General features: G+C 34.8%; 5 protein-coding genes across 6 annotated transcripts; all 5 read left to right on the forward strand.

Moving 5' to 3' along the window:
- Window positions 1–3,819: 3,819 nt before the first annotated feature.
- On the forward strand, window positions 3,820–6,127 carry LOC105173092 (abscisic acid receptor PYL3). Its single transcript, XM_011094743.3, has 3 exons — window positions 3,820–4,192; window positions 4,827–5,042; window positions 5,588–6,127. The coding sequence occupies exons 1-3, from the start codon at window positions 4,094–4,096 to the stop codon at window positions 5,795–5,797; spliced, it is 525 nt and encodes a 174-aa protein (XP_011093045.1). The 5' UTR covers window positions 3,820–4,093; the 3' UTR covers window positions 5,798–6,127.
- A 1,123-nt stretch (window positions 6,128–7,250) lies between these two features.
- LOC105173093 (Glycosyl hydrolase superfamily protein) lies at window positions 7,251–10,481 on the forward strand. Its single transcript, XM_088875669.1, has 8 exons — window positions 7,251–7,629; window positions 7,732–7,805; window positions 8,037–8,117; window positions 8,455–8,539; window positions 8,663–8,760; window positions 8,884–8,971; window positions 9,389–9,743; window positions 10,098–10,481. Exons 1-8 carry the CDS (start codon window positions 7,345–7,347, stop codon window positions 10,349–10,351), a joined length of 1,320 nt encoding a protein of 439 aa, XP_088731795.1. The 5' UTR covers window positions 7,251–7,344; the 3' UTR covers window positions 10,352–10,481.
- Window positions 10,482–11,049: 568 nt separating this feature from the next.
- Window positions 11,050–14,969, forward strand: TROL (thylakoid rhodanese-like protein). Its single transcript, XM_088875668.1, has 8 exons — window positions 11,050–12,063; window positions 12,921–13,023; window positions 13,133–13,207; window positions 13,361–13,435; window positions 13,516–13,590; window positions 13,687–13,767; window positions 13,907–14,152; window positions 14,575–14,969. The coding sequence occupies exons 1-8, from the start codon at window positions 11,429–11,431 to the stop codon at window positions 14,620–14,622; spliced, it is 1,338 nt and encodes a 445-aa protein (XP_088731794.1). The 5' UTR covers window positions 11,050–11,428; the 3' UTR covers window positions 14,623–14,969.
- A 4,552-nt stretch (window positions 14,970–19,521) lies between these two features.
- HTR12 (Histone superfamily protein) lies at window positions 19,522–22,304 on the forward strand. 2 transcript variants are annotated; one of them, XM_088875297.1, is made up of 7 exons: window positions 19,522–19,679; window positions 19,813–19,847; window positions 19,951–19,990; window positions 20,122–20,246; window positions 20,653–20,727; window positions 21,317–21,392; window positions 21,908–22,304. In XM_088875297.1, exons 1-7 carry the CDS (start codon window positions 19,628–19,630, stop codon window positions 21,961–21,963), a joined length of 459 nt encoding a protein of 152 aa, XP_088731423.1. In that variant the 5' UTR covers window positions 19,522–19,627; the 3' UTR covers window positions 21,964–22,304. The 2 variants fall into 2 exon arrangements, with proteins under 2 accessions (XP_088731423.1, XP_088731424.1); XM_088875298.1 differs by having other exon boundaries at window positions 19,954–19,990.
- Window positions 22,305–24,244: 1,940 nt separating this feature from the next.
- Window positions 24,245–25,111, forward strand: LOC105173140 (CAPRICE-like MYB3). The gene is made up of 4 exons (XM_020697988.2): window positions 24,245–24,263; window positions 24,392–24,515; window positions 24,610–24,697; window positions 24,845–25,111. Exons 2-4 carry the CDS (start codon window positions 24,461–24,463, stop codon window positions 24,966–24,968), a joined length of 267 nt encoding a protein of 88 aa, XP_020553647.1. The 5' UTR covers window positions 24,245–24,263; window positions 24,392–24,460; the 3' UTR covers window positions 24,969–25,111.
- The last annotated feature ends 354 nt before the right edge of the window (window positions 25,112–25,465 follow it).

The raw sequence follows: 25,465 nt of genomic DNA on the forward strand, positions 1-25,465 counted from the left end.
TTTGTATATTCACCACAAAAGAATAGATAGACACTTAATGGAGACTAACAGATTGGACTAATTATTAGATAAGTTGAAATCAGAAGAGTATTGGTAATTTTTCAAACAATAAATTAGTATTCGTAACTATGTTTAACCTCAGAGGAGCTCATTGTAATTTATCATATTTTTTTATACTGGTCGTTGTGACACGACGTTCCTACGTGCATACAATAATATATTTTACACTTTAAAATATATTATAAAAAAAGAGTAAAATATATACATCAATCCATTACATTAATAAAAAAAAAAAAGTAACAATTTATCAATTAATGTAAATTTTGAAAAGTTAAATAAGTTAGTTATTTTATCCTAAAGAATATTTTTAATTTCATACAAAATTAGTACGACTATCATTAATCGTCATTTGTGAGTGTAAAAAGACTTTTCTCTTTATATTAATATAAATTCAAATGAGGGGCACTTGATCTTCCTTGCCCAGATACCAATGGGCCCAATGAACTGATGAATTGGGGGCCCAAAATGGCGAGAAACTCCCAATGGGCCTCCAGCTAATTAACCCAATCCATCAAGCCCAAAGTAATTATTTTGAAATTAAAGCCCATTGGGCCTATTATCCAATTCGATTTGCCTTCGCTTTCACTGCTTATGGCCTAAATTAGGAGGCGGCGTTTTCCTATTTTGGTCCCATTATCTAAATATCTCAATAAAAATTCATTCTCAATATCAAAATATATGCATCTCAACTTTTTCAAAAAGTTGCATTTGCTTTTCAAATATTCAAAGCAAGCGTCTCATTGCCAAATTGATTTTTTTTTTTTTAAAAAAAAAATATTATATACTTTTTTGAGAAAATCGATGTAATACATCATTGTTACGTGCATATATTATTCCTGAAATCTTAAAACATAATTTTGGTCCTAAACTCATAACATGCAAGCCCAAGTCGAGTTCTTTAAATCGAGATTGTAATAAATAAAATTGAAATTTCCGAAATAAATTGTTCAAATAACATGCATATATGAAGCGTGACACTGTAGAAGATTCAAACTGCTCAATTTCACAGTTCAAATAATGTACATATATATAATATTAAAAGATTGAAACTGGCTAAATTAATCGTCCAAATGGGACGATATTGTTACTTTCAAGAACTCAAACCCATGATTTCAAATCTGTAATTTGTTTATTTTTTTTAGTCATATTGATGTATTGATTGAATTAATATATTATAATTATTGATATTTTTATATAATTATTATATAATTGCCATTTATTTTATTTTATAAAAAAGAAAAAGAAAAAAAAAGGGTGAAGTGTGGGATTGCTGGGCTGTCCACCAAAGAGGAAGACAGCATTTGGTTTACAAGAGTAGTTGGGGTGGGATGATGGGATAGGGTTTATGATGTGGGGGCACATTACATGAAAAGAAGATCATCATCATCATCATCGCAACCCAAGTGGGATGGATGGATGGATGGATGGTAAGGGAATAACATGGTGACACATGTTTCGAGATGGCATAGGTTGTGGTCTGCCTGCCCAATTACATTTCTTCTTCAAATCAACCAATCACAAACTGCCTCCTCAACTTAGTGGAAACATTATAATTGCAAGCTTGAAAAAGGCATTTCTTTCTTTTAAGTGATTAAGAACAACACAAAAACACTACATAGTGTTTGCATTCGTTTTCTGAGTGTTTTGTGGAAATAGAGAGAAAAAAATAAAGATAAATAAGTGTGTGTTAGAGATAGTATGTATGTTTGGAGAGTTTAAAGTTGTGTTTTGGAAGACGAAAATTACTATTTATTGTCAAATTATGCCTTTTATATATATTTATGTATATATATCTGTATATATACATATGTGCATTTATGTTAAAATAGTTAAAAACACCCAAATAAGGTGTTTTTTAATAATGAAAAACATTGAGTATGTTTTGACTCGTTTCGAAGATAAATTGAAATTATTACTTATAAGTATGAGAATTATTCTTTGATCACTCACGACAATTAATTAAAATTCAAATATATTGTACGATTTTATTCAATTTTTACCAATTCAAATATGTATATATTAAATTGACTTTCTAATTACAACATGGAATTACAATATTTGTAAGGTAGACAACATAGAATTACAATATTTGTAACGTAGACCACATGGAATTACAATAAAACGTTCAATATTTTAAAATATATTTTATTTTAGTACGCTGAATATTTGTAACGTAAATTGATTCAATTTAAAAAAGATATATAATGTTTGTATGTTTTGTTGGTGAGGTCAAGATATGTAAATATGAATTTGCCAAAACCAAAAGTAGGGCAAAGGAAAAGACAGAAAAGAGGGGAATCCCAATCCCAAGCACATGAGATTAAAAAGAGACATCCATAGGGTAGAGAATCTCATTTCTGGTAGTTGATCACATGCTCATTAGAGTAGGTTGTTCCTTTATGTTGTCCTATTCTCTTTTCAAGCTAATGTGGTTTTTTTTTTTTTTTTAGTCATTTTTTTCCTTGGTATAAACGAAGTGGCTTTTTGTTTTTTTTTCTTCATACTTTCATATTTTTATCTTCCTAAATTTTGAGCTTTTTATAGTTTTTGTAATGGGTTTTTAACAAATTGTTAAAAAGCTAAATCTTCTTACAACCATCGAATATTCTTAAAGTCTTGATTCTTTGATTGTTAGAAGGAGATGAGGGTACGTTCAAGCTCTGTTTTAGTCACTTTAAAAACATTTTATGGCTATTCTTTTGGATTTATGTCGAGATTTAGTTAATTTTCAGATCATGTACAATGTTTATGATTTTTTTTAATAGAAATTATATAATTATCCTAAACAACGTAATACTTAAATTACTGTTGTCCATGAAAATGCGACAAAAAATGTAAGAAAAAATCTTTCAATAAATTGGTAATAATTGTCAAATTTCAATTCTTTAACAATTTTGATTTCAAGAAAACATTGAAGTTGACCCTAGAACTACACTGTTTTTTGACAAAAGAATTAGCAACCAAAGTTGAATATTGAGGGGGGAAAACAATGTAAAAAATAGAAGTCTCTTTCTCTCTTTCCGACAAAATCCAAGGACTCGACCCCGAAGCCGTTGGTCGTCTGATACCCCATAGCTTATGACCACATCATGTGGCTCAGTCAAATAAATATATTTGGCCTTATAAATACACTCAATCGTTTCATTCATTAGTACTATTTAGTACTTTTACATCCGCATTCATGAACTGACTTAAGCATGAGGGATCTTTACTAGATATCATCAAACGAGCCTAACTATCTCTTTCCTTTTTATGTTCTCAAACACTCGATCTGAACTACCCACGGAGCGACCTTAATCACCGACCTGGATCATATACATATCAATAAAATTAATCAACTTGAATTGAAGGAATCGACAACTTTCATATTTAAATAATGTAAAAGGAAAAGATTAATGATCGTATAATAATATACAATATTTTTACGTAGTCGACTGGATCCATGGCTTGCACAGTCACAAACTAAATAATTCTAATTATTTAATGCCCATTATGCAATTATGACAAAAAAACAAAGAGAAGTTGATGGTGAGTGAAATAAAATTCCATTGCATCAAAGGGTTGCAAGTTGACAGCAACATTTAAAGTATGGTTTTGAGAAAAATATTAACACAAAATCAAAGAGATAATTTAGTTAAATATAGTGGAAGCAAAAGAACTGGGCCTAAAAGGGGCTTTGGTCATCCATAGGTGGGCCGGGTCGGTGCGGATGATAAAGACATTCCAATTAAATTAATAGAACGTGAGAGAGAGAGAGAGAGAGAGAGAGAGAGAGGGGGGCATGCACTCCACTTCCCTTCTTGATAGCCTTGCAAGTCAAGGTTCTAGCAGATCATATAATCCAACCACACACACTAAATACACTTATATCACTCCCTTCCCGTACTTTGGTTTCTCCGTTTCTGAAAGGTGAAGAAAGATAAGAAGAAACAACTCTTCTGGATAGCTGTTTTGGTTCTGGGATTCCAGTAAAACGAGTTGCTTGATTGAAATCTTGATGGTCTTTTGAAGGAAAAGAGAAGAGGAAAAAGAGATGGAGGCACAGTACATATGTAGATACCACAGGCACCAGCCCAAAGACAACCAGTGCTCTTCCTCAGTTGTTAAGCACATCAAAGCACCTGTTGACATTGTAATACACATCTACACATCTCTCTCTCTCTCCCTCATATGCAGATTCTTTGAGTTGTTTAATCAGGGATTTTATATGGCTTGTGTTTCACTCTGAATTCTGTTTTTCTTGTTCGGGTTCTTGAAGTTGTTTGCGTTCTTTGATGATAGAGTATGAGGGAAGAAATCAAACGGTGTTAGCTTTTCAATTTTATGTTAAAGATTTGGTTATTGTGGCTCTTGGGATGTTTTCTGAGTAGTTTGGGTTTGATGTCGTCTCTAGGATGCTTGTAGGAAAATTTTCTTATAATATTGAGTTTTGAAGGTTAGAGTTAGGTGAATTCATTGCAAAGTTTTCTTGCTTTCTTCTAATTATTTCTGCTAAAAGCTCACATCTTTGGATGGATCTTTGCTTGCTGTTAGATTTGTCCATGAAAATCTGAGGATCAGGGAAGAGACAAAGAGGTGGAAATATTACCCCTATTTGCTTCTTCCTTTATTTTTTGTGTAGAAATTCTTGAATTATCTTGTATGGGGACCTAGGGAAATTGAAATATTTACTAAATCAGAGGAAAAGGGTGATGAAATCCAACAGATCTTTATTGGGCTTCACTTGTAATGTGATATTAAAGGTCATCCATGTTGTGTTCTTTTAGGTTTGGTCACTGGTTAGGAGGTTTGATCAGCCACAGAAGTACAAGCCCTTTGTTAGCCGGTGCACCGTGCAGGGTGATCTGAAGATTGGGAGTGTCCGAGAGGTGAACGTGAAAACAGGACTTCCAGCCACGACCAGCACCGAAATGCTGGAACTGCTGGACGATCAGGAGCATATTCTTGGTGTCAAATTCGTTGGTGGTGATCACAGGCTAAAAGTAAGATCAGATTTGTTAAGTCGTATATATAGTGTTCGTCTTTTGGACTATGCTAGCATAATTTCCGGTGTTTAGATTGGACGGCCACTTAGGAAAGAATGAAAAACAGCACTTTACTTCTCCCTAGTTGCGTTCGTGCGACCCCCAAAAGTTTTTGAGAACTTGAGCATTTTTTTAGCAGTTATTGTAAAATCTTATGGTTCTTGTGTAAATTTCTGCTACACGATTGACACAAAGGCTGTTGATTCTAAACCTGATAAAGTAAATTATTCCAGTTATCCTAAAATCTGGCCTTTTCTTTTACTTGGGAGCTAGTGCGTTTTGATTCTTGAATAGTAGAGAATATTATAGCTTTTTGGATGGAGGAAAAATCAGATGCGCTCTTTGTCTTTCTGAGACTGGAAGAATATTTCTTTGTCCTTAGATCTTTTGTCCATGCAGTCTTTTCCGTTGGATTAGCTCAGTTGAAAACAGAACCTAATTTCTTATCTCTGCTCAAGCAGCTACTGCTAATTTATCCTGATGTTACTGTATTGATGTTGCAGAATTACTCATCAATCACTACTGTCCACCCTGAGATAATCAATGGTAGGCCGGTAACTCTAGTCATCGAGTCATTTGTGGTGGACGTGCCTGAGGGGAATACTCAAGACGAGACATGCTACTTTGTGAACGCTCTCATCAACTGCAACCTCAAGTCTTTGGCCGACGTCTCAGAAAGAATGGCAATGCAGGGCCCGTCCTCAACCCGTTAAAAGGACTATAAGTCTTCACATGACATGATAGTACCTTAAAAAGTAATTTAGCCCAGTTAAGCCATTCTGTTCTGATCATCTTTGAGAGATTGGTTGGGTTGTCTTTCATGGCTCTGTGCTAGCCTTTTAAAAGCCTCCTTAGACTGGAGAAGTCGTTTTGTAGTATATTAAGGTTGAAAGTAATGTACCACTGTGTGTATGAAAATTGCTGGTTAAAAACATCTAAACGTTTGACAACTTTGTCGCCTTTTCAAAGGCTATGTATGTGTACGTAGTGTAGTGTATACTTCTTCTGTGTCGTGTGTAAATAATGCGATGATGCTTTTGTTATTTGGGTTTCTTCATCGTCCAAAAGTTGGTGAGAACCTCCGGCTCTTTGATGTTGGATTTCATCAGCATCCCACTTTGCAGAAAGCATAGACAAGTGCATAGTGTCAAGACCTTCTTCCACTAAACAATGTCAAATGCTATGCATCTTTCTTACGCTGTTTGATAATGACTGCTACCAACAACAGGGAAGTTTAGTCTTATCTTTGAAGTTGTTCACAATTTTTCTTTAGATTTTGTTTGTCATAAGATGAAGTCAATGAAAGTGATTGTGTACAGATATATAGTGCAAGGGGAAGGCTTATAAGCTCTTATCTGGATATGTTTTCAAACCACCATTTTCACTTTTATACTATTTGAGAAGTCCCATTTTCAATGGAAATGACCCCTTGCATCCATCAATATCTACACCCACAATTCATATTTTGAAACCAAAGGAGAAACATAACAACAACAACATTAATAATAATAATAATTTCATATCAAAACCATAAACAAGCATTTGCAGATGAGGAGCTTGTGAAGTTTATAAGCCCCAATGGTTTCTCTCCTTACTGAGGCGAGTCAGACTCCTTTTTCGAACAAATTTATGAGACTCTTATGAAGTTAAAGAGGATAATATCTCTTGAAATATGTCACTTTTTAGGTATTTCTCATCACTAGGGGTGTATGTGATCAATATCTTGTTGGATTGCCTTGTATAAGTCAGCCCAAGACCAACCCAACTAACTCCTAACACGCTAACTGTAGTACGATTTGGTTGGGACGACCCAATAATTTTATTGAACACCCAAAAAATATTGAAAAATATGTAAAATTATAATTCATAATTCAAAAGAGTATTTTTTGTAGTTCCCCACAAAAAATAAATGAAAGCCTAATGACGGTTAACATGATGGAGCATTTTGTTAGATGAATATTAGAATCAACGAAGAGCTATAATTTTTTAAATAATAAAAATTATTTATAATTATGTCAAACTCCGAAAGAGGTGGATGTCATTTACCCTATTTGTGAATGTCCCCAAGCCCAACACCAGCATGGAATCATGGGCCTGAAGTACGAGCCCAACGATTGGACTTCGGACTAACTGGCCCAAAAGATAATAGTAGCGTTTTGTGAAAACGCTAGATTTCATTACAGCGACTTTAGTTGCAAAGCGGAGAAACAAGACAATTCGGAAATAGAGCTGCGGGTTGCCCGGAGTTGAGTCGCCGGAGATGGCAAAAAAGCGAGAACGCCGCGCCGCATCCAGGGCCGACAACCAAGCTGAGTCGACTCAGAGAGCCAGCTCGGAGAAATCATCCGGCTCGCGCGTGGAAACAGATCGCAAGAGCATAACCACCACCACCGCCACAGTATTATTCCTTGTCGTATTTCCTGCCATTTCCATGATAATATACCGTACGCTGTATGCTCCGAATACGAGTACGAGCCCCGAAGTACCGTATGTCCACCGCCGTGGCCTTGTCGATGCGGATATCAACTACCGGCAAGTTCTAGATGTACGCTCATTTCTCTATTCTACTGGTGTTTGTTTCTTTTGGCTGGTTAGGTTTTCTCTGTATATGAAATTGGTAACGGTTTCGTAATTTTAAGTAATTCAGGAAAATATGAAGACATCGGAGAATTCGAGTCTACGGAATTTTAAGAATCCTGTGTTGGCCTACATCACTCCGTGGTATTTACTTTGGACGGCACTATCACTATTCTCTTATACATGATTTTTGTTCTTATGTGGAAATACGTACAAGCTTGTAAAATTTCATTACTCTCAGCCACATTTTGGTTTTCAGCTAGTGCTATTTCATTTTTTTTTATTGAAGTTTGAAATGCGTCACAAATTATTGTCATATTAATAGTGAGTTTAAGTTTTGGAAATGAATCTTTGCATGAATACTTATTTCTGCAGGAATTCACAAGGGTATGATATGGCTAAGAAGTTCAGCAACAAATTTACTCATCTATCACCCGTATGGTATGAACTAAAGAGGTATGTGGACACATGATTTTGCACTTGAAAAGTCCTGAGCTTTAGAGATTGGTTGGAGAAACTTTCCTGTCAGCTTATGTTTACTTGGTTTAAATGCATCTTACCAATAACTATCTTCAGTAATTTTACATAGTGCTTTTGTGGTGACTCTTGTTTAGCCGTTGCTTATTTTTGTTCAGATGACATCGCCTATTAAAGTCTCACCAGTGTACTCGTATTACAAAGATTGTATTGTATGTCCTGATGATTTGTATTTTTGTCCATGTATGTGAGATTGGTGCTGCTAAATATTACTGCAGTTTGCTAATTTGCACTAAGTTCTGTCTGGTGCTGCCAGCCAAGGAACCAAATTGGTTTTGGAGGGGAGACATAATGCTGATAAAGGATGGATTACGGAGATTAGGAGGACAGGAAGTGCTCAGGTCTTTGTCAGTTGCCAAATACATAAATACATATACACAGATTTGGATAACCATTGTAGATTACAGGCTTGGTTATTTGTAGATTGCTGATTTGGTTTTTCTTTTCTCTGTTTGGGTGAATAGATTTTACCTAGGGTAGTGTTGGAGGCAATTCCAGTGGATCTGCTGAAGAAGAAAAAGCAGATGAATAAAGCAGTCAATCTCATCATAGCTGAATGCAAGTAAACCCTTTATTTCTCCTCGTCTCATTTCTTCATGTTCAGGGTCATGCGTTACAAATTGGTCAAGGTGAGATCGTATATCATTTTCATTCGTTATCTTCTATCCACTTTTGTCATTCAAAGGGAAATGGAATATGATGGTATCGTATTGGAATCATGGTCAAGATGGGCAGCCTATGGAGTTTTACATGATCCAGACATGCGGAAAACGGTAAGATGGTGCTTTATTCGTTATTTCGCTTTGGTGCCTTGTTCCTCCAATTATCATAATTTGTTGTTCCTTTCTTCTGTTTCATTATGATTTAATAGTGATAACATAGAACATGTCTATTAGATAAATCTGCTGATTTAACAAAATTCATTTGTGTCCATGGATGCTGGGATTTTTTTTTAAGTGATGGAGACATGACAGAAATGAATTCTTTAAGCATTCTATCTGATGCTTGATGTAAGAGAGGGGAAGAAAGCTAATGTCTGTTATTCTTCTACTAGCTCATAAATGTGGAATTTGAGGTGCAGTTGATTTCTAGGTCCTTCCAGCCAAAATGTTTTAACTGATAATCGTGTCAATGATTTGGCAAGCTAGTATTTTTTATCTGCTGATGGAATTTTTACTTCACAAACGCAGGCCCTGCAATTTATCAGACAGCTTGGACAAGCCATACATTCGGTAAGCTTGGAGCAGAATAGAAGCCAGCGCTTGCAATTAGTGTATGTTATAGGTCCACCTCGCTCAGAAACATTAGAGGAATATGATTTTGGGCCAGAAGATCTTCGAAGCTTGAGTGACGATATAGATGGTTTCTCTCTTATGACGTACGACTTCTCTGGCCCTCAGAATCCAGGGCCAAACGCACCTCTAAAGTGGATTCACTCCACCATGCTACTTTTCCTTGATGGCGTCGCTCGCAATCGTCAGAAAGTGTCCCAAAAGATTTTCGTTGGTATCAACTTTTACGGGAATGATTTTATTGTTTCTGGAGGTATGTACCATGTTGAAAGTTATAGTGATCTTTGAAAGAGTCTCGTGTATGACATCCTAGATTCATACTTTGCTTCTTGAAACAGCATAATATAAAATATGCAGCCAGTTACAGAATTCAAAATTCTTTTCATCTTGTTCCTTTCTTGCTTTCTAGTCATCCAAGCTAACAAGGGGAAAGATATCTTCTTTATTTGTACTTCTGTCGGCGTTTTGCCTTTCTACCTACCTCCTAACTCTCAAATTCTTGTCCTTTACAATATGGTTCCTACTCTGGGAGAGAAACTAATTTTGTTCTACTTGGTAGAATTAATTCAATTTCTACAAAATTCATTATATTTCATATTGATTTCAGGTTTAGGCGGTGGACCAATTGTTGGACGAGAGTATTTGTCTTTGTTGGAACAGCACAGGCCACAACTGCAGTGGGAGAAGAACAGTGCTGAACATTTCTTCCTGTACAGTGATAATCAAAATGTTAAGCACGTAGTGTTCTACCCATCTCCGTTGTCAATTGCAATGCGGCTTCATGAAGCTCTTTCCTGGGGAGCTGGAATCTCAATCTGGGAAATTGGACAGGGCCTTGACTATTTCTTTGATATTTTGTGATATTCTCTCTTTCTTGTTCTTAGACCTTGGCCTCTGCTACTGCTTTTTCATCACTCTTTCTGTTTCGTAATATGTCAGAGAAAATTTTGATGGGCCTTGCTCTTAATTTATTAAAATTTTGCAGCCAAAATATTGCGAATAGTTAGTATATATTTCATCATGATTGATAGTGTACATTGGAGCCATGGTTCCTCGACAACCCTTGGGCCTTTATGAGGAGAAGATTTCTTATCCAACTTCTGCCTAGGACGTTCAGACCGCCTCACCACGAGTTGAAACTCAATCACTAGATGTTTCGGCTTATATTCTTACTAATGTATTTTCTATTATTGATGGGCAGATATTTTTATTAGATGATTTACTCAATGCTGGAAACAGACCCGCTTGAATGGACTAATTATAATAGAGTTGGTTCGGGGATGGTGAATTGCATGCTCAAAGATGCTTCGTGTGTGGCGAATTCCATGCTCAATAAATTATTTCTCCTACTACATATGAAGTGTTCTTATTTTATTTTAGGATATCCCAAATTTGAAGCTATACTTTGAGGAATTCGAATATTTTTTCCGCAAAAGTATTGTTACATTATGTGATACAATTGATTGATGGTGGTTATTTTTTCATGCTTCATGTAAAATTACTTGAGAGAGTACTAAAATTGGAATTTTATGTACTAGAGTTCAAATTTTTGGCAGATGTGTATGTACTAAATGTATGCTGGTACGCTCTACAATCAATCTACAGTGGTACTGCAACATACATCAAGATCTCTCCAAAGACTTCCTCCCAAAATCCTCAGCCACACAATCAAACACAAGAGGTCAGCTCGGATCAGCTATTGTGATACGTGGTGATCAACAACTGGCCACATTTCTCATCTCCCTGCCACGTCAGCACCACTCCCCACTCAAGACCCCCCCATCAGCCAAATTCCAACCATTGAAGTGAAGTTAAAAAAAAAAAAAAAAAACAAGACAACATATGAACTAGGAGAAACATGAGCTTCAAAAGCTGTTGAGCATATCTTCATCTTCTCATGTTTGTTTAGAGCTTCAAAGAACTGAAAAATCAGTGGCAATGGAGGCCCTTAATGCAGCTGGCTTAACTCCACTTTCAGTTCTTGCCAAAAGAACAGAGCCCAGAAAAAGTTTGCCAGTAGCCACCATTTCTCCATTCAAGAATCAAATTTTCTCCAATTCCAGCAGCTCAGTGAGTTCTTTCTCCTTTTCAAGAAGCCTCCAGGGTGGGCTGGTGATCTTATCTTCAGTTCTAAGCTCTGAATTAGCTAAAGCACTGACATATGAAGAAGCCCTTGAGCAATCAGTGAGTAGCAGTTCATTCTCAGATACTGATCTCAGTGGGGTTCTTGACAGTTTCATCAGCTTCGCATCGGAAAATCCCATCATCCTTGGCGGCGGAGTGGCGGTTTTAGCCGTGCCGCTGGTAGTTTCTCAGCTGCTCAGCAAACCTAAGCCATGGGGGGTGGAGACTGCAAAGAATGCTTATGCAAAATTGGGTGATGATGAGAATACTCAATTGCTTGATATAAGAGAGGTGGCGGAGATAAAGCAAGAGGGAAGCCCGGATATTCGGGGGCTGAAGAAGAAGGCGGTGTCAGTTGTGTACAGAGGTGAAGACAAGCCAGGGTTCTTGAATAAGTTGTCTTTGAAGTTTAAGGAACCGGAGAACACCACATTGTTCATACTGGACAAGTAAGACTCTGTACCTGCTTTCATTCAATTATTATACCTTAGGCTTTAGATCATTTAGAAGTTTCTGAGTGATATTTTCTTGCATAGATTTCCTAGAGGTTGCATTCATAGGTTTCCGGTCCCTATAAATCTACTATTGATCTGCATTGCTTGAAGCATTGGGGATGAGTGGCTTTCTATCAAGCTTAATCATCGAACAGCAGATGAAGCACCGAGGAAGTATAAATAATGTGTCAAAAACCAACTCAAAAGTAGGGATGAAATAATAATATGTGCTAAGTTCCCGGTCTCTATATATCTACTATTGATCTGCATTGCTTGAAGCAATAGGGATGAGTGGCTGAAGAAGTATAAAGAATGTGTCGAAAACCAACTCAAAAGTAGGGATGAAATAATAATCTGTACTAAGTTTTTGTTAGTTGGAGTAGGCACACTTCTCTTAAAAAGTAGAGTAACTTTTGGGTCGTTCCATTAGTTATTGCTTGATTTCTTCAAGATCCCGTTAATCTGATCCATATTACATAATGCCAAAATGGATTTGTGGGATTTTATTTTTTAGAGATATTATATGAAGCAGTATTACTATCAAGAATGGGAATACTTATGGCTCATGTATGGTTGAATATCAGCCAGAAAATACGTCTTTCGTTTGACCTGGAAACTTGTGGACAAATGAGAAAATTTATACTAAACGTGAATACATGATGAAACATGTGTTGCCATTCATGTTGCGGACATTATAGAGTTAAGCTGGGCAGTCATGAAATGGCCTATCTGTAAAACTTGTCCTAGTAAAATCTCCTTGGTGAATCTATCAAAGCTCAGTATCTTATGTTTCTGAATTGTGATGAAGCCAGATTCGATGGAAACTCTGAACTTGTTGCAGAGCTAGTAACAGCAAATGGCTTCAAAGCTGCATACGCAATCAAAGATGGTGTGGAAGGACCCAGAGGATGGAAGGTTACTGCCGCCTTTTATTTTCTTTTATTCATTGACAAGCAATTCTTCTGTAATTTGAGTTTACTGAATTTTTGTTTGGAACTTAAAAATGGATGAAAAACTTGTGCAGAGCAGTGGCCTTCCTTGGCTACTTCCAAAGAAGGGGTTGAGCCTCGACCTCAGTAATTTGACGGATGCTCTTGGGGTAAACATCTCTGCCTGTATCACTTGCCTGCTGAAAAAAAATATTAAAACTTACCTCTTCCTAATAGGTTTAATCTTTAAAATGAACTGCTAAATATAACCAGAATAAACGGGAGATAATGATTTTGTCGTCATCTTTGAGCTGGATTTGCAGGAGGTTTCTGATGCTGTGCCTCTGACCCTCGCTGCTGCTGCTGCTGCCGGTCTTGGACTGTTGGCTTTCACAGAGGTCAGCCATCCCAGGATTTAAAAGATGTTGGGACTATTACAGGATTTTGGATTTCCTAATGTTTGTACGTTATTTTTCAGGTAGAAACAATTCTCCAGGTTTTAGGTTCAGCTGCTATTGTTCAGTTCGTAAGCAAGAAACTCCTGTTTGCAGAGGTTTGTTATTTCTCTTCTGTTTCCTGTTACTGTTTTCCTTTTTGAACCTTGTTATCAAGATCCTTAAACAAGATTTCCCATCATTTTCCTTCACAGGATAGAAAGCAAACTATAAAACAAGTCGAAGAGCTCTTGAACACAAAAGTTGCACCAAAAGAGCTTGTTGGTGATATACAGGTATCAGTATTTGATCAGAAACTCAATTCTTGATACTGAAAGCCCCTCATATCACAGTTCAGTTGTTGAAATTTTTGTCCATGCAACTCATATCCTTTTGCTCTGACGTCATTCCTTTTGTTTCTTGAATTGAGATCAGCAAATTGGAAAGGCTCTTCTACCTGCGCCTGTAACTAGCAAGGCCCTACCCGCCCCAGTAGAGGCAAGCCCTGCTCCTGCTGATAGTCCTGTCGAGAAATCTGGGCCTACTCCTGAGGTGAACAGCGTTCCAGCGAAAGTTGAAGCTGCACCACCGCCAACTCCAGAAGTCAATTCTGTCCCCAAAGCAGAAGTTCAAGAAGAGTCTCTTCCTGGACTTTCAAGGCCGCTTTCACCATATCCTAATGTAAATTCTTCCGTAAACCCTCTGCTAATGCTTTCATATCACCCGGTTTTACATTTCGCATGCATGCTCAGTACAGATTCATTAGAGTACGTTGTCTATACCTGGATTTTGATGCTTATGGCCTTTCCGCTTTTCATCATGGTCACTTTCTTGTGCATTCAATTCTACATACACCAACTGCATATTTTACATGAAAAAATTCTCGACAACTGGATGGTTAGGGCGAAAAATATAATGTAACACGCAATTACAGAGAATGTTAATGCAATTTTGCAAGACCGAGTGTTTCTCGTCTTTCTTTGGTAACATGCTTGAATTTGAAGAGGCATATCTGTATCTGTAATTCTCTCCGACAAGAGAAAGGATCACATTCAGTCATCTAACGGATTTTCTTCTTTTTCCCCCTTCTGTCCTTATCACAGTATCCCGATTACAAGCCTCCAGCATCACCCACGCCTTCATCGCCATAGTGTTTCTGCAATCAGGTAAGCGAGTCCAGCTTGCTCCGGAGTAGCACGATCACTTGTCGATTTCTCACAACATATGTTCCTCTTGCAAGAGGTTTTTGAGCCTACATAAGTATATGCAAGAAATGTATCATTATGGTCTTCTTGTCTAGATGGTTCTTAGTTTAATACTTTTGTAGTTTCCATTATCTAATTCTTTGTATGTGAGTTTGCGACCTCTGAACACAAGAAACTACTGCAGTAGCAGCCTTGCCTGAATTTGGTTTTAAGGAAGTTAAGCAGTTGCCTGAATGTAAGATGAGAATGTAATGGTGCAGGCTAATGAAGTTTAGATATCAATGTTTGTTTCACTTTCCTACAATTAAAAGTATTATTGCTTTACTTATATTGTAAGGGAGCAGTACTCCTGAGCGGCCCCGTTATGGGTGGTAAGATAAATCGAAATTAAATATATGATTAAAATAAAAATGGGATTGACTATAATCAATTTATGTTGGTTGATTTTAGTGGTTAGGCTAACAAATAGCTTATTCCACCTAAATTGATGGGATGAATTAAGTACGAGGGTGTTTGGTTAAGCTTATAAGTTATTCAAAATATCTTATAAGATGTTTGAGAGTTTATAAATTTTAAATATTCCTTTAAAAGAGCTATAAGATTTCAAAATAAGATGTCTTAAATCTTACAAGCTTTTTAAGAAAAAGTTGACGTTTCTAATTTTTTTTGTAAGTTCTTATAAGTTATATAACATTAAGATGTAATAAAACAAAAATATCTTCGTTCGTACACTTTCACCTTTCTCTCCTACACACACACTCTCCTCACTCTCTCTCACACACATATAAACTATTTAATTTTTCTGATATTCGAATAAGAAAAAAATACTTGATTATTTAATAATAAATTATACGACTAGAAATAATTATTGTATTAATAAAGAAAATATCAATTATATATCTGTATTAGTATTCGACTAGCATGAATATATTATTTTTATTCAAAAATTTATGTAATAATTCATTAATTTTTTGTTATTATAAAAAGATTATTTATTATATTTTTATTTGAAATTAAACTAATATGTACTTATAAAAGTGTTTAAAAAACTTTTAAAATAAAATACGTCAAGAAATAATAAATTATTTGATTTCTAATGGTATGATGTCCAGTTTAGTCATTTTATCAATTAAAAACTTTATTATGTGCAACACCCTAACATTTTATAAGATGTTTTCACATCTTATAAGTTTTAATATTTTATTTTATCCAAATACTTTAGGAGTTTATTTTGAAAATAAGATCCAACATCTTATAAGTTCTAAAACATCTGTTTTATAAAAATTTGGGCAAACGCCCTCTAATTGGAATAGTGCTTCGACCCGAGTGTGATTCTAGTCGAGTTGAACACATTATTGTTCAAGCTTGTTTGAATTATTATCTAGCTTCAAAAATTATGTTTGGATCTGCTTTGATTATTATCTTGTTGAGCTCAAACGAGCTTTAATTGGATTAAACTCGAGTTGAGCTCGAGTAATTTGATATTTTTAAATACTTTTTACTATTTATGCACTAATCGAATCGAGCTCGAGTCAAGCTCAAAAGTTTATCAAACAAAAATTTTGTTCAAATTTGGTTTGTTAAATTTTATAAATCGAGTTGAAACGAGTTTTTATATATCATTTACAATCAAATATCGAATAGTTTGATTATTTTTATATTTTTGCGATTTTAACAGAAAATATCAAAATATATTCTCACAAAAATAATGTCTATTCAAATGAAAGTCATATGAGAAATATAATATTTGCCTTCTTAAATATACGAATACGAAACAAATTAATAAATTAGAAAGCAATAAATTTATATATTGCAAGAAAAATTAGAGTTTTAAGGGAAAAATATATTTTTAGCCTATGAGTTAAGAGTGGTAATTTTGATTTTATTCAATTAAAATTTATATTTTGATCCTATAATTTAAAAAATTGTGGCAAATTTAATCTTGCAGCATAAAATTCCACTCATCAAGATATTTCAATACCTAAATTGGGTTTTTGATGATCACATGAAAATTTAATATATTTTTTTTTCTAGAAAATGACTGGGAAAAGAAAAATTATAACTTGAAAAAGCTTGTCATATCAACAGGTGGTAATTTTTTGTTACTTATACTAATTATAAAGAGATAATTACACCCCCTCCCCTGAGGTTTGGTGTAATTACACGTAAACTCTCTGTAGTTTGGAAAATTACATTTAGCACACCTAAAATTTGCTTTCGTCTAACAAATAAATCTCTCTGTTAGTCAAAATTCACCAAATTTACTAATATTAATCAAAGCAACTGAATACAAATTTATATTTACCCTCGATTGCCTTATTACTGACTTATTGCAGGTCAAATAATTTTTTTCTGATTAATCTATCCTTATAACGGTGAAAATATATTCCCTCTCATACGTTAATGCATGGAGAAGAATGAGAGTTATTTGAGCATAAAAATATTTATTTGACCTGCAATAAATTAGTAATAAGTCAATCGGAGGTAAACATAGATTTTTTTTTATTAATATCAATAAATTCTGTGAATTTTGACTAACGGAGGGATTTATATATTAGACAGAAATAAACTTTAGGAACGCTTACAGGGGATCTACGTGTAATTATACAAGCGAGGAGTGTAGTTATCCCAATTATAAAACCAAAGGCTCTTTGGTGTCTAAAAAGAAAGTTATTTATGAATCTTTACAAAAAGACGTCCTTTGTCGTTACATTATTCACTCACCGTTTCGTTTCTACAAATGAATTATTTAATTTGTAGAGGTTAAAAATGGAAAGTTAATATATTTTGGTAGTTCTCGTACCAAAATTCCAAACTATCAAAAATACCCACTCATCCCCCCCCCCCCCCTTCTCTTTTCTCTCTGTATATATCTGTCCTTTTTTTTACAATCAAACCACTTTCGCTAGTGTGTATATATATATATACATATATTGATTAGGGAAATTACATAATTACAGAAATACCCCCTATTTTTAGAACTCTACATGTACCCTATGACTGCGCAGGTGGGACCCAGTGCATAGAGACAGCAGCGGCAGTAGCAGGTTTATACAGGGGATGACGTGGCCCGCTTTCATTGGAGCCCCGTGTCGCACATATAGAGGGTACCGTACAAGTATAAATAGCCTCATTTATGATTATTAAAATACGTTTTCACCACTTACTTTTACCGCCATATTTGTGTTCTCATTCGATCTCATTATCTTATTTTCGACCCCACCTTTTCTAACTTAAGCATCAGAGGGCCATCGCTGAGGGCTTCTCGGCTAGTCTTACGTTTGCTGTGTTCTCAGAATCCACTTCAGGTAACTTAAAAGAAGGATTCAGCGATCTCAACCCAGCGATCCGATCTAGCGACCCGATCCGAAAAATCCTAATTTTGAGCGACCTACATCATATATAGCGCATAAGAGGATATGATGATGCTCGTATCCAAGTGGTATAGAATTAACTTTATAAATAAATAAAAACACATAGTTCTTTTGAAAATGTATTTATGTTTATATAATATATAATTTTTTTTAACAAAATTATAGTAGTAAGATCATCGTTACCAAAAGTGGCGTGCGAATGTTTGAGAATGCAACTATATACAAGCAAGTCAAATTTGTAATATTATTATAATACTTTTATATATTTAATTTTTCTTTCAATGTAAATAAAAGAAAATTGTGTATAATTTTGTTATTAATGTTTATATTTCTGGTTTTGTAAATATTTAGATTTATGTATCTCGAATCACATATTTATTTGGATGACATATGTACATATATTTGATCTCTTTTTTTATTTTAGAAAAAATTGCATAAAACTCCTCTATGTTATGAAAATCTAGCTGAAACCCCCTCTATTTTTTGAAATCTTGCATACACTCCTCTTGCCATTTGTTTTACTTATAAGCATTAATTTTGTTTGAAATTGTCAGTATACCCTTATGTAATACGAATTATTGTTATTTAGTGACTGTTGGATTTTCTATGATTGCATTAGAACCGTAGGATTTGATCAACTTTCAATAGTTATTGATCTTCAATAAATGAAAATGAACGATCTCGATTGTATGTATTTTGAAAAAAAAATAGTTTACACTTATATATACATATATATATATATATGTATATGTATATGTATAACCATAGAAGCTGGTGGAGGGCCATTGCTCCACCTCCATCGATCGTCGCCCTGTTTGGGCGACGACGTAGAGGCAGCATGCATCATCGCCTAGGGCTTGCCGCCCAAATGCGAGCAGCGACATCTTGCCCAGATCTAGACAGCTGATGATGCTCGTCTCTGTCGCACTTCTCAGTTAAAGTGCGACTTTAAATGTTGAGCGTTTGATTAAAAGGGAGAATAGGAGTCGTTCGATCGAGAGCATTGGTGAAATTGGGGATAATTAAAAGCCCCAAGTGATTTTACTAAAAATTTATTTGACTTACAATAGATCATAAATTGGATAAAAGGGATTAAATATAGATTTACATTTAATTTGTTTTCCGAATATCTATGAATTTGGTAGATGTTAACTAATAGAGAGGTTTATTTGTTCAATAGAAATAAATATTAAGGGTATTTGATATAATTTTTTATATTATAAAGGTTTATATGTAATTACATCAATTTTTTTTTAAAAAAAAAGCAGTGTATTTATCCCTAAAAAATATTGGATTGTGAAAAAAAGCCATAAAAGAAAAAAAAACCGAATTTTGCATTATTTGGGGCAACACAATTATTATTTAGTACTTTTTAGCAAGACTAAAAAAATATGGGAAGGGCAATATGGGAATTGAAGAATGCAAGGGCAGGAAAGAGATTTGAGGCTAATTTGATCTGGCAATAGCTATTCTGCTCTGTTATTATCAGCAGCAGCCCAAAAATTGAAAACTAAAATGGAGCGGGAAGGACATTTTCCATAGGAGCTGAGAATTCAGTACCAAAAACTTGACGATTCATGGCAAGAAGCAAACAAACTGCCCGGAAAAGCAGTCGCTCTAGACCCTCCGGTGAGCCTCTGTCTACCACAAGCAGCTTCCTCTCACAATTTCTTTTAATTCTTTTTCTGAATTTTCAGAACCCTAACTTCATTTTTTTGGATTTGTTTTCATTCTTCATTTTGTGTGTGTGTGTGAAATTCAGTTGCAGAGGCTGGTCCTTCCACTTCAACTCCTCAGGTATCGTGACGTTCTTTAATTTAATTACTTAAGCATGGCTTTTTATGCTTAAATATAGGTAATTTCTAGTGCTTTTTTTCATATGAGGTTTCAATTTCTTTAGCAGCCATCTCCAAGAAGAAGCCCTCGCACTGCTCCAGCATGTGAGTTTCCATTTTTATTTTGTTTCTTTTTCGATTCTTTGGGTGTGTTTTTGAGTAGTGTCGCTAGTGAGTTATAGTATACTTTAATGAAGTTCAATCAATTGGATGTGGGGTGACATTGATTTATTCAGCTAGGAAAGATGGGCAAGCCCAGAAAAAGAGGCGTAACAGGCAAGGGACGGTGGCTTTACGTGAGATTCGAAAGTATCAGAAGTCTTGCAACCTTCTAATTCCTGCTGCTCCATTCATTAGAACTGTAATATCTTACACCCATGCATGCACTTCAATAGAGTTTGTTGATCTCATGTTTATTGATTTGTGAGTGGATGGTCACTAGTCATTGGAATTCATGTGTAAGTGCTGATTTAGGGTTTGAAATGTTATCATATTTGTGTTTTAGCGACAAATCAATTGGAAAGTTTTGTGAAGTGCTCAATGCATATGCTTTCATCTTTGAATTTCGATGTTGGTGTTTTTGGGTTTTTGTCTTTGGAAAATGGTAACCATTTTTGGATCATTCAGGGTCAAAGTCACTGAAAGGTGAGTAACCAATCTCTGGGCTATGTAGTGTAGTTCATCAACTAGTTGAGAAGCGCAATCTCCTGCATTTGCTAATTACTTCTCCAGGAAATTTGAAAATTATATCCTCTAATGTATGACAGGTGAGAGAGATTTCCTTCCAGTACTCACCGAGCATAGCACGGTGGCAAGCAGAAGCCTTGGTGGCCCTTCAGGAGGTATTACAGCTATTAAAAGATCTCACTTGTTTGTAAAGAATGAGTGAGCATAATCATCATTTCTTGCTACTTGTTTCAAGAGATTCTAGTTTGAGCTCTTTTAACATATGTTTTTGCATTTTAGATGCAAAAAAATAGCATGCTTTTGACAGGTCAAGTGTTTCTTTTGATTTCTTTTTGCATAAAATGTTCTAGATGCCAACAAATCTTTCTATATTTGCCTCTTGATTCGAATGAGGTAACCAGGTTTTCCGGGACCCATTTCCATAAAGAATTATCACTTTCTTGCATCTCTACTTTCTCCAGTTCTTCGGTGCAATAGATTTTGTTCTCATGTACCAACTCAGATGTGCAATTATTTTATTGCTTGATCCTTAAAATACATTCTTTTCAAAAGAAGTGATTACAAGGATCTGGATATTTTGAAAATTCATATTGGATCTCTGTATATTTATCAGATATTTTAGGTCACTCGAATTTCTTGTCACATGAACAAAGTATTTCAAGTCAAAGACATGCTTTTTACGCCTTCAGTTCTTCTGAATCTCATCATGGGTACCAAGTTATATCTTTTCCCTTGCTGTCCTAGGCTGCTGAGGATTATATAGTTCAGTTGTTTGAAGAGGCAATGATGTGTGCCATTCATGCAAAGCGCGTAACACTGAGTAAGTTCGACTCTGTTTATCCGAATATTTTGACACGTTTAGTCAGCCTAGTTTATTTATTCACCTTTATGCATAAATGTGAAAGGATGCTCATAATCTACTTTTCGGTTGTTCCATAAAACCTTGTAGTTTCAGTTTTGTCATTTCATGAGAGGCAGTAAATCTTGAGAGATGCATGATACTCTGTCAACTCTGGTCTTAATCATGTCTTAATCTTCAAAAACTATACCAGTATGCCTGGGCCCTGAACTAGTTATGTGATCTGCCAGTACTGTTCTAGTACTTCATGCTTACTTGGGGATAAACATGATTGGGATTGCTAAGAGTTCCTTTCAGTCAAGTTGAAACATCCAAGGGGTTATGGGTCTAGGCACTTGATTAATCTGGATTCTCTTCTACTTATCGTTGTTCCATCAATTTACTATGTAGCATGCAATTAACTTGTTATTAATATCTTCATCATTCTTGACTTTGTATTCCTAATTCTTGAAATGTTATTTATTCTTGCTTCCCAGTGAAAAAGGATTTTGAGCTGGCCCGACGTATTGGAGGTAAAGGGCGACCTTGGTGAGAGCATTGCACAACATGCAAGATGGCCGTTGCCACCACCTAGTTGACTAACTTATCCTTTTGGTAAATAGCAAGAACCAACATAAATGTACAAGTTCATTGAAGCATTATGAAATTCTCGAACAATTATTCTAGTTGTTGAAGGGTGGGTGTGCTCATCAGTTATGTGACGGTCCAAAATGTACTTTCCTTCTGGAGGTTAGATACTCACCCAAAACTATGTTTCCAGCTAATTCTTCTGATAGGTAGATCTACATTATTTTCTGACATCCTTGCTGTACTTCAAACTTCAAGCCACCAAAGTTCCTCGATTATATTTAGTCTGTACTTATCCTGTCAAAATTCTGTTTTCTTGCTGAAGTTATTGTTTAATGCACCTATTAACTACATCAAAGCTTTTAGATCCCATGGCTGAGGAAGAGGATGTTTCTTCAATGATCTTAAGACCATAATGGTTCGGGGGTGTGAATCTTTGGATTGTTTGGTTTTTGTTCAAGAACTGCAGGTGGTTCCAACGTGCAGCTTGCCCCATACTTAACCGCATAGGGTGAGTTTGGGTCTAATTGGTTGAGTGGCATCACTCTCCCTCTAGAAGGAGAGGGTCATGGTTCATACACAGATTGTCTCAAACCCCCACCATTATTGTACTAAAAAAACGCCGTTACAAAATTTTTAGAAGGTACATTGCACAAAACCAATCTAAATTGCTTATCTGCATATTCATGATTGGTCCCTATGGCTTAGCTTGTCGTTTTTATTGTAAATCTCTTCGTATCTATTTCGTTGTCTCAGTTTGTCAACGCAAAATCTCACACTTTTTTCACCTTTGCAAATCATGAAACGGGATTCTGGAAATGTATCAGCAAAAGCAAAAACAGTCGACTAACGTAGCCATCCACCTTTCAAACGTTGCTATAAGTCTAAAGTCAGAGGCCATTTCTGCTTCTATCCATCTGAATGTCCAAACCATCAGTCACCTCAGATCAAAAACCTGTGTCTGATTTTGTCTTTGGTAGCAGTAAAAACATAATCATTCGTAGTTTATAAGGTAGGCTGATTAGATAATCCGACAAGTCTTCACAATTTGATTTTATTTTTTTGTCCTGTCTTCGTCCAATCATAAATCATACATTGTTGGATTAAAGGATATGCTTGATGTCTCTTTCCACAGCCCCCATTTTGTTTATTATATATATATATATATATATATATCCATGACTAGGATACATATACATATATATATATATATATATATATCAAGAATACCTGTTATTTTCATAACATATTAATTTGATCCTTCATTATTATTTGCTTTAATATCTCCATATTACTATTACTATATGGGTAAATTACAGCTACCCCTATAAGATTTAGTCAAATTATAAATATCTCTTTTTATTTGCAAAAGTACAAATACTCTTCCAAATTGAAATAATTATTTAGTTCTTAGATGATGAGGTAAAAATTGCTATCTTACTCTTAGTTATTTTTTTTTAAAAAAATATATATGAAACATGTAAAAGAAAAATGTGAAGGTGGATAAAATAAATAATCTATCGAGATTATTAGATCATGAAAATATTTAATAGAATTCCAGAAAGTATATAAAAATTTAATTCATATCCAAAAGGGCATTTGGACAATTTATCATAAAAATTGAGTACAAGAATTATAACATACATATATATATATGAAGTAGAGACAAAGTAAACACACTAAAAGTGTCATTTAGTGTAGCTGTGGTCACAATCCGATGAATTGATTGAATTGTGTTGAAATCAAATGTTTGGTTTAATTTCAGTTTGGTATTTGGTTTTATTTTAATTTTGATTGCAAGTAAACTGAACCAAATAGAATGCCAACTTATTTTTTTTTTTTTAATAAATACACACACACACACACACATATATATATATATATAATAGTTTAAAGTATTGAAAAGTGTTAATACATCAATCTATTAAAATGCTCTACAAATCTATTCATTTCAAATAACTGCAAGTGGGTATTTTTAGCCATGATTTTTTTTTTTGTTCTTTTCTAGTTATGTTATGAATTTGCAATATGGTTCCAATAAGCTCCCCTATTGAAAATTTTATCATACTAAATAATTTTTTTTTAATTATTTATTTTTCAATTCGATATATATTTGGTACTTATACCAAATTTTCAGTTGGATTGGGTAGCATGGAATGCACATCCTTATAAAGTGGTAGGTTTCCTGCAGCTCTTAGTAGTCCATGTGATTCCTAGATTGGGATATTGGTGGGCAACTATTAGTCAAAGCTTGCAATTTGTTTGGTAGGACCAGCAGTTCCATTTTTCTCCATTATTACAAGAAAATATTCCTATTTCTATGTATTTAATATTATTTATGATGTCTTCTTATATATATCCACTTTCAACAATCAAATGTTTGCTATTTACAGCATAAAACAATTCCTCAACTTCAAGAACCCCTTTTGGTACTCTTTCCTTATCACCTGACTTTGATCACTATGGATAAGTTGAGGCAAAAGCTTCCCAAGATTCAAGATTGTTGCTTGTCTGAAGGTGAGTTGCCCTCTTTCTATCTATGTCTCTATTCTCTTGTTTGAAGCTAATTTGTCATCATTTCTCTGTATTCTGGATGCATGTTTTGGTGCAGAGGTGAGCAGTATTGAATGGGAATTCATAGACATGACTGAGCAAGAAGAAGACATCATTAACAGAATGCACAAACTTGTCGGAGACAAGTAAGAATCCGTCTCTATTTTTAAGAATGTCTTGGGACAACATATGTACAATGGATTGATGTCTTCATAGGTTGCTAATGCAATGTCAGAAACAATACTTCTCCTCTGGTGGGATGTGACTGACGGTAACCGTTTGTGGTCCTTCAGGTGGGCACTGATAGCTGGGAGAGTTCCGGGCAGAAAAGCGGAGGAGATTGAGAGATTCTGGTTGATGAAAAATAGCAACGATTTTAAGAACAAAAGAGAGAAGAAAAGGAGACAGAATTGTTGAGCTTATGATCACTTTGTATGTTTTGGGTTGTTTTATCCATTGTTAGATTAGTGATGGTGGCTACATCTTCTAAGTTTATTCCTTTTTTGTTTTTTCCATGGGTTGTAATGATTCTTGATGTTCAATCCAAGAATCTTATTTTAGTTGCTGATTGTCCCCATGCCTATGTTGTTTGGATTTTGTGAAGTTTCATAGGTGGAGGTAATGAAGTTGGAGGATAAGAAGAATCAATTGGCACTTGAGGTGGTTTCTTCAAGTAATTTTAGAAAGTTTAAGTCGCGTCTTACAATAACTTTTACTTTTATAGTAAAAATAAATTATAAGAATAATTACAACACGAGAAGTGTTTAAAAATACAAAAATAAAAAATTAAAATTTTAAAAATTAAAGTGTTTAAAAAAATTAATTAAATATTTATAATTTTATCAATAAATTACAAAATTTAACAGGTAATTTATTATAACTTTTTTTTTTATCTAAAAAAATTTAACTTAAAC

The sequence above is a fragment of the Sesamum indicum genome, linkage group LG11 (assembly GCF_026168435.1).
Source record: "Sesamum indicum cultivar Baizhima isolate 11 linkage group LG11, ASM2616843v1, whole genome shotgun sequence".
Taxonomy (NCBI): Eukaryota; Viridiplantae; Streptophyta; class Magnoliopsida; order Lamiales; family Pedaliaceae; genus Sesamum; species Sesamum indicum.